General features: G+C 39.9%; 1 protein-coding gene across 1 annotated transcript in view; it reads right to left on the bottom strand.

Annotated features, from left to right (window-relative positions):
- The window catches only part of MAP3K5 (mitogen-activated protein kinase kinase kinase 5), a 311649-nt gene that overhangs the window by 68123 nt on the left and 234448 nt on the right, over positions 1-9078 (bottom strand). Inside the window, exons 17-19 of the mRNA XM_006834631.1 lie at positions 8713-8840; positions 7496-7632; positions 5553-5658 (exon numbers count right to left, since the gene is read on the bottom strand). Coding sequence (XP_006834694.1) covers positions 5553-5658; positions 7496-7632; positions 8713-8840 — 371 coding nt within the window. The remainder of the gene's footprint in view (positions 1-5552; positions 5659-7495; positions 7633-8712; positions 8841-9078) is intronic.

Below are 9078 nucleotides of genomic sequence, written 5' to 3'. Positions count from 1 at the left end.
AAGAAGTTGGTTGAATTCCTCTATTTCATCCTCACTGGCTTTAGTGGTTGGTGTGTAAATTTGAGTAATAGTGGTATTAACTGGGCTTCCCTGTAGGTGCATGGATATTATCCTATCACAGACAGCGTTGTACCTCATGACTGCTTTGGATATGTTCTTTTTGACAATGAACTCAACACCATTCCTTTTCAATTTGTCATTCCCAGCATAGTAAACCATGTGGTAGTCAGATTCAAAATGGCCAATACTAGTCCATTTCAGCTCACTAATGCCTAAGATATCGATGTTTATGCATTCCATTTCATTTTTGAGAATTTCTAATTTTTCTGGATTCATTCTTCATACGTTCCACGTTCTAATTATTAATGGATGTTTACAGCTGTTTCTCTTCATTTTGAGTTGTGCCCCATCAGCAAATGAAGGTCCCGCGGGCTTTACTCCATTCACGTCCTCACGGTCAATTCTACTTTGAGGAGGCAGCTCTTCCCTAGTACATTTTGAGTGCTTTCCAACCTGAGGGGCTCATTTTCCGGCTGTATATCTGACAGTGTTTCTCTGCTATTCATAAGGTTTTCAATTACTAAATATTTGAAAATAGTTCGTCACTCCTTCTTCCTAGTCTGTCTTTGTCTGAAAGCTCATCTGAAACCTGTTACCATGAGTGACCCTGCTGGTATTTAAAATACCTGTGGCATCCTTCCAGAATCACAGCAAGTCACAAGCCACCACAGTACAACAAACTGACAGACAAGTGGTGGGAGATTATGGATAGCAACAGGTTATTGCCATATTTTCTGCCTCTAATATACTCCTCGGAAACCCAATACAGGGTCGCTATAGGTCGGAATTGACTCGACGGCACCTCACAACAACAACAACATACTCATGGAGTCCTGGTGTGGCGGTGTGGGCTAATGCGTCAGACTGCAAAGTTGTTTGAACTGCAAGGTTGGCATTTCAAGCTGACCAGCCACTCCATGGAAACCCTAGACAGGGTCACTATGAGTCGGAATCGACTCAATGGCACTTAACAACAGCAACAATATACTCATGAATCCAGTTGCTGTCAAGTCAATTCTGACTCAGGGCAAGTCCATGCGTGTCAGACTAGCATTGTGCTGCGTAGGGGGGAGGGGCAACAGCTGATTGACAGAAGCAGATCACCAGGTCTTTCTTCTGGGACACCTTCAGATGGATTCAAACCTCCAACCTGTCAGTGAGCAGCTGCACATGTTAACCATTTACAATACCTAGAGTTTCTGACCTACTCAAACAAACTATAGAATCAGCAACTAGAAACTCTTCTATTGCTATGTTACATTGTTTCAAATCCTGAGGTGTTTTCCAAAAGAGCTACTTACGTTTTTTCATTAATAACCAAAATGGCAGACATTTTGATACAGACAAGACACTTTTTATGAATATCTGAGTGCATGATTTATAGGTAAAAAAATTCTTTCAGTGCTCCGATGAAACCCACTAACACATAGGCTAGAAGATGGTGTTGTTCATAATAGTATAATAACGGTTTGCCATTTTTTTTCAAGCTTCATCATCTTGTCAGGCTTATCTTTCAAACCTCATCATTGTTGTTGTTGTTATATGCCGTGGAGTCTGTTCCAACTCATAGCAACCCTGCATAGGGTTTCCAAGGCTGTAAATCGTTATGGAAGCAGAAAGCCTCATCTTTCTCCTGCGGAACAGCTGGTAGTTTCGAACTGCTGACCTTGCAGTTTGCAGCCCAATTCATAACCACTATGCTACCAGAACTGACCTGATTAGCACTTAACAATAACAGCAATAAGAATAACACACTCCCCAACAATTTGCCTACCCTTTGTAGAAAACAGTTTATGAGTATAAATGACTTCATTTATAACTTCCTATGATAAAATACAATCAAATGATCTTTTAGAAAATATTTGCTGAGGCCTACCTTCCTTTTTTGTTGTCTTTGAATCTAAAATATAGCTGTTGAACAACTTTAGAGTGAATTTAACAAACTGGATAGTTGATGTCTTAATAGTGAATATGTATTGTTTTATTCATCAAACAATATTTCAAAAATTTTTACGTGCCAAATGTTTAATTCTCCTCCAGAGAACAAGTGCCAGAAAAATCAGGTTTGGTCCTGTGTTCATTGGGGTGGGGTGGGGTGGGGGGTGAGTATTAACACTAAAATCCGTACCTCATAGATACCATATTCTAAAGTTGTAAAAACAGTACTTAAAAACAATTTATGTTAGAATTTCTTTGCCCATGTAGCAGTCTGGAGAGGCAGTGTAGTTTAGTGGCTAACAGCTTATACTTCAACATTACATTTCATTTACTCATTCACTCAACAGACCTATACTGAGGGTCCTCTAGTGTTAAAGGCACTTAGAATATGGCAGTAGAATAAACAAAAACATTACAAATAGAAATGTATGATCACTAAAAGTTTACATTTTTTGTAGGGAGAAGCAGACAATAAGCTCTAAGCATGTTGTTGTTAAGTGCTGTTGAGTTGGTTCCGACTCATAGCGATCCTGTATAGGGTTTCTAAGGAGTGGCTGGTGAATTTGAACCGCCGACCTTGTGATTCAAACAGACCTTGCGGTCCAGTGCTTATCCTACAGCACCACACCAGAACTCTAGAAACATTAAAAAAACACAAGTAAATTATGTAGTATGTTAGAAGGTGACAAGTGCTATGACAAAAAAAAAAAAAAAAAATAGCAGGATTAAGGGGATCAGGAATGCCAGTCCCAGGGAGGCTGCCCTTGTAAACAAGGAAGTCAGGGTAGGCTTCATGGAGAAGCTTCAAAAGCAGTCATACAGGTAGTTGGGGGAGGAGTTTCACTGGAAAAAGGAAACATTTTTGTACAGGCTTTTTTTTTGTAACAGGACCCTAAGCAGCAGCCTCATGGGGCTCTTGCTTGGACCAATGAGGTAACTGCAGTTGAGTGTCTGTTGACCTGGCATAATGGAGCCAATACAGGAAGGCCCATGCGCCTGGAGCAGTGTGCAAAGAAGGAAGAGTGAAGAATGGGGTCTAAGCACTGAAGGACTGCTGATCAGGAGGGGATTTTATCTGCCATTGTAAGAAGTTTAGTGTTTACTCAGAAAAAGAAAGTCATTGAATGCTTTGAGTGCCTGGGCTTGCTGAATGTTGTCCAAGGATTCCTTCAGCTGCTACATTGAGAATGGACAGTAGGGAGTGGACAGCTGCTACATTGAGAATGGACAGTGGATTCAGGGAGAAGAGGTCAGAGGCTATGCAGGTGAAAGATGAGGGCGCTAGCTGTGGAGACAGCAAGAACTGGCCCCACTTTGGACTTATTTTGCAATTAGAGACAACAGCCTTCCTTGAGGGATCAGATTGGAGTGTGAGAAGTGAGAGACGCGTGATGGATAACTCTAGGTCTGCAGCTGCCATCTACTGAGTTCAGGAAGAGTGTGGGCGGAACAGGTTTGGGGAGAAGATAATGAATTCATTTGGCATGTTAGGTCTAGTCTGAATCCCAGCTCTATCACTACTTATTTAACTTCCTTGAACCTTAGTTCTCTCACCGTAAACTGGGATAATCATGCCAGACACTGAGGGTTGGGAAATAACTTCTGTAACACATTGAACAGAGTCAGGTATACAGTAAGCACTCCATAAATGCTGGTTGCTCTTGCCTGCCTTCTCCTTCATCAAATCATCAAGAGGTAAAACAGATCGGTATCTTTTAACGCAGACTTGGCTGGCTTTGAGCTAGTGCTCTGTGTGCTGATAGTCTGCAAGCAGTCACAATCAGTGCTGCAGGCAGACGCCTGCACGCCAGCCACATTTGGCACTCTGAAGCCAGTGGCAGAGTATCCAAAACGTTTCTTGCAATATAGACATTATTACAGCTCCTTTGGGGATTTAAAAAAAAGGGGATTCAAGAATCAAAGGAGATTCATATCTTGTCTAAATAAAGTGCTGAAGGAAGAGATTTTTCCTCTCAGAAATTATGGCTTGTTAGCACCATCTAAAACGTCTCCTGCCATGTTGAAAGTGTTTGAGGAAGTAAATGTAAAGATATTTAAAATTATTAATACGCTGGTACTTAATTTTGTTTAAAATATGTATTGTAAATTTATTTAATTCTGTGTCATGAAATATCCATTGCCATGGGAATGGGAGCCAGACTGGAGACACTGCTGACTGAATGTTCCAGAGCGGAGCCTAGTGGGATTTCACTGTTGTTCCCCTCCCAGGTTACCAGAACAGATACTGAGGTGAAGAGAGTGGCAACTTGGATCAATAAGGTGAAAGCAAAGAGCAAAGTGTGGCTTAAAAACCTGAGTTCCATTATTTATAAGGTATGTGAGTTTTGGCAGCAAACTGAGTTTTCTCTCAATTTCATCATCTGCAAAATGGGGGTACTACCATACACCTCGGGAGTCCTGGTGTGGGGCTGTGGGTTAATGCGCTGGACTGCAAAGTTAGTTTGAACTGCAAGGTTGGCGGTTCAAGCTTACCACCTGCTCCTTGGAAACCCTACTCAGGATCACTATGAGTCAGAACCAATTTGATGGCATTTAATAACAACAACACCCACCTCATAAGAAGCAAATGTTAAACGCTCAACTGCTAACCAAAAGGACAGTAGTTCAGACCCATTTCACAATATAAATAACTTTGTCAGGAAAGAAAACACCTGGTGATGTGCTTCCAGAAAACCTGGGGCAGGTCTACTTTATCACTTGGGATCACTATCATTCAGAAGTGACTAGATGGCACACAACATCTACCACAGAGAATTAAACACTGAGAACATTCGACCATTTTGCTTTATATTAGACCAAAGACTATTCATTGGCTCTTTAAAAATTTTTTTTTCTCTCTCTAATCATTTGTTGACCATGTCTGTCACCATGACTACTACGTGCCCTGGGCGGGCATTAATTTCTCTGCGCCTTAGTTTTCTCTTGGCTCCTGTTACCTTTTTAGAAATCTCACTTGTTTTCCAGCCTCCCAGGACTTTACAGTGACTGCATTGCCTAATTTCTCAGGGAAGCTCTCTCCCCAGCCCACTTCTGAGTCAGTGAGTCACTTCCTCTTTCTGAATTGAAATCCAACAGCGTTATTTATACTGTGGAGTAGGGGACTAGGCCACAGGGAGTAAACAAGACTAGGAATGAGGGAACTCACAGTCCAGATGGGAAGTGATTAAGGTATGAGTAAGAATCACAGAGAGCTTGGACTATGTAAATGTCAAAACAAAAAACAAAAAACAAAAAAACTTGCCAGGGTTATAGTGGTTATAGGCCAATGCCAACCTGGAGGAAAACAATGGTATGAAAGGGAAAACAAATGATAAATTCAGAGTTAAAAAAAAAGAGAGAGACTGTACAAACACATAAATATAACAAGAGAAAAGGACCAGTTTAAATTGTGTCACATTTTACTAAAGCATCAAAAGATATCAACACTAATGTTTGTGAGTATACAGACTAAATTTATGTCTCATACTATGTTCAAACCTAGCAATTAACTTCCTTAATTACAAAAGGTCTGTATCATCATTGCAAAAACGTACCAGTGAAAGTTTCAGTACATGGATTTATGCCCGCCAACCTCTTTGATGTTCCAAAGTCGGAGATCTTGAGGACGCCACTATAGGTATTAATCAGCACATTGTCACCCTAGAGAACAGAGGACTTCAATCAAACCTATTATCTTTCGTTCAATGTTTTACTGGCTTACAAGTCCAATTTAAAAAGGTACCCTAAAGCAACAAGAACATGACTGCTATACTCTTCATTAACAGTGCATCTCATACCTGTCCATAGTCTATTACTTTTTCACAAGATCAAAAATGGTTCCTAGTTATTTCTTCAACAAGAGTCTGGGTTTCAATAATGTAGCTGATAAAGTGAAATTATGACATTCAGAACTCACCATTCATTGTTCTTTCTTTTCCATGTTGTCTTACTTATTTGCTGGGCTATCTAGGAATTATAATTAAACACATTACAGAAAAGTGGGAACTTGGGTGGATTTTAGGGTAGTAATATTGAAGGCACAAGTGTAGCCCGTTTGAGAGCATAACTGTTTTTGCTTAGCTGGCACTGTGGGTTAATGTACTGGACTGAAAGGTCAGTTTGAACTGACCTATACAGGGTCGCTATGGGTCGGAACTGACTCAAGAGCACTTAACAACAACAACAACATAACGAGAGTAAATATAATCTAGCACTCCCTGAAAACAACTTATACATATCCCAATCTGTCCGTGTTTCTTAGATATATGTTTTCATTATTTTAAGTCGGAAAGTTAATCATTGCCCAGCTGTGCTTAGACCGTGGTCCCTGTTTGTGTACCTTCTGATAAGGAATGACCATCTAGATAAGCAGGCACCAGGAGAGTTAATTATGTCCTCCTTTGAAATGTTCACGGGGGCATCATGACCACCTTGTGGTTTAATGGGGATGAAAGAACTATAGTCTACCTGCATGTGGTACTAATTAATATTGTGGAGAATGAGTATAAATATTGCTTTCAATAAAAAGTCTGTTGAACTCGACTTAAAGCAGCCTGCTCACTATGAGGTGCTCTGGTGGGGGGGGGGTTTATAATAATGACTTGTCTCTTTCTAAAGTGGTTATTGATTGCATTCAATTGCTCGAAGGCATCAGACTCAAAATTTGGGGTAAAAATATGAACTTCAAACCCATTTCTGTTGAGTCCATTCTGACCCATGGTGACCCTCTAGGACAGCTGTAAATCTGTAAAACCAGACTGCCACATTGCTCTCCTATGGAGTGGCAGGTAGGTTTGAACCTCTGACCTATTGTTAGCAACTGAATGCTTAACCACTGCACCACCAGCACTCCTTCTAATATTAACTTACTTATTAGCTCTGAATTTTTTCTTTATAAACAGACTCTAATAAATCCTGGTGTGGCGCTGCAGGATAATGCATTAGACTACATGGTCAGTTTGAACCGCAAGGTTGGTGGTTCAAACCCACCAGGCGCTCCTCAAAAACGCTACATATGGTCACTATGGATCAGAATTGACTGAACGGCACTTAACAACAATATAAGTTATCTAATTTTATTTCAATCCATGATTATATAATACTTGGGAGAAAAGAGGATTTTATTTTTTTCTTCCAATCATGCAACCATTGATTCAGTAATTTTCTGAATAACATCAATGGGTAAGTAAACAAAGAGAAACTAGACTGTAAATTCCTTAGCAGCAGAGACTCCATTCAGTTCAACTCTACTGCAGCACCTCCGCCCCACAAAGCACCAGCATGCAAGTAGGAGCGCCATCTTGGTAAGTTGAACAAGTCAAAGAATTTTTACCTTGAGTAGAAGAGATAGGACATTGAACCTAAACAAAGGATTCTGCAGAGAGTAGCCTCTAACATTTCTGCTATTTTAAAAGTTTATTTTCCATTTCAAATTAACAATCAAAACCCAACACAGCTTTTTCAAATACAAATGGACATAAATCCTAGTACAGCCTACCTTTATATCCCGGTGAACTATCTGATTGTCATGGAGGTATTTTAGTCCTTCAAGTATTTGCTTTGTATAAAAACCAATGGTTTGCTCATTGTCTTTGAGTGGGCCCCATTTGGAACGAAGGAGAGCAGACAGACTTCCTGTGGAGTATGGAAAAAACAATGGCTAAAATTCTTCATTTAAAGTAAAATGAGCTCTTTAAAGTACACAGTGTCTGCAACAATGAGCTTAAACATAACAACAATTGTAAAGATGGCACAGTACTGACCAGTGTTTTGTTCTATTATACACAGCGACACTGAGTTGAAACGGACTCAAAGGCATTGAACAACAGAGACATCAGTAATGCACCATTTATTTAAGTCAGTATAAATTTGTTATTCACAGAGCCTTGGTATTGTACTAAATACTTAAGGTTCAAACATGGATAGTAATAGTCTAAACAAGTTCATTATCAAATAAAGTAGAAATAAAACTCAATTGTTGCCATTAATCCAAATTATGATTATTGGCACAAAAATTCAGAAATTTACTTATTGTCTCCTGATAAACTGTTGGAGTCCTGGTGTGGCACTGTGGGCTAATGAGCTAGACTGCAGAGTCGGTTTGAATCACAAGGTCAGTGTGGCTCAACCTCATCAGTCGCTTCTTGGAAACCCTACACAGGGTTACTATGGGTCAGAACTGACTCAACAGTACTTAACAACAACAACAACAACAAGAAACTGCAAGGACTCCTAGTATGGCACTATATGATCAGAAGTGGACTGCAAACCACAGGTTGGTAGTTCAAACCCACTAGCTGCTGCTCTGAAATCCTACCCAAGGTTGCTATGAGTTAGAACTGACTCGACAATACTTAATAACAACAAACAAAATAAACTGCAAAGAAACCCTGGTAGTGTAGAGGTTGCACATGGGACTAGCTAAACAAAAGGTCAATAGTTCGAATCTACTAGCCGCTCCTTGGGAGAAAGATGAGGCTTTCTGCTCCTGTAAAGATTTATAGCTTTGGAAACCTTATACAAGGTCCTATGAGTCAGAACCAACTAGATGACATACTGCCACCGTCACGAATAAACTGCAAAGGAAAGCCTCATGCCTAATCTTCCTTTTAACTTAGACAAGTCAATGCCCGTAATCTAGTAAAACCTAATTTTACTGGTCTTCAAGGCTCTAGAATGTGTACTTTAAAAAAAAGAATGAACAACATTTCTTACCTCCTGGTACTTGCTCCATGAAGATTTTAATGAAACCATTCTCACTAAAAGAGCCCAGATACTGGACAATATTTTTATGTTTCAGATGTTTATGCAATGCTATTTCTTCATGGAGGGGCTGGGAGTACCTATAAGACATGAAAATATAGATGAGCTAATTATGTCGCTAGACTTTAGCTTAGTATATAAATCTAAGCAACAGCATTTGGAAACATTAACTAATATATATGCTGATATGTAAATCCAAATTGTTGTCAGCTGCCGTCAAGTCAGTTCGGACTTATAACGACCCTGTGTACAACTGTGTACAACAATGAAACACCGCCCAGTCCTGTGCCATCCTCGCAACTGTTGTTATGCTGGAGA

This window comes from Chrysochloris asiatica, unplaced genomic scaffold (genome assembly GCF_000296735.1).
Source record: "Chrysochloris asiatica unplaced genomic scaffold, ChrAsi1.0 scaffold00013, whole genome shotgun sequence".
NCBI lineage: Eukaryota > Metazoa > Chordata > Mammalia > Afrosoricida > Chrysochloridae > Chrysochloris > Chrysochloris asiatica.
This window is presented reverse-complemented; position numbering and strand designations above follow the sequence as displayed.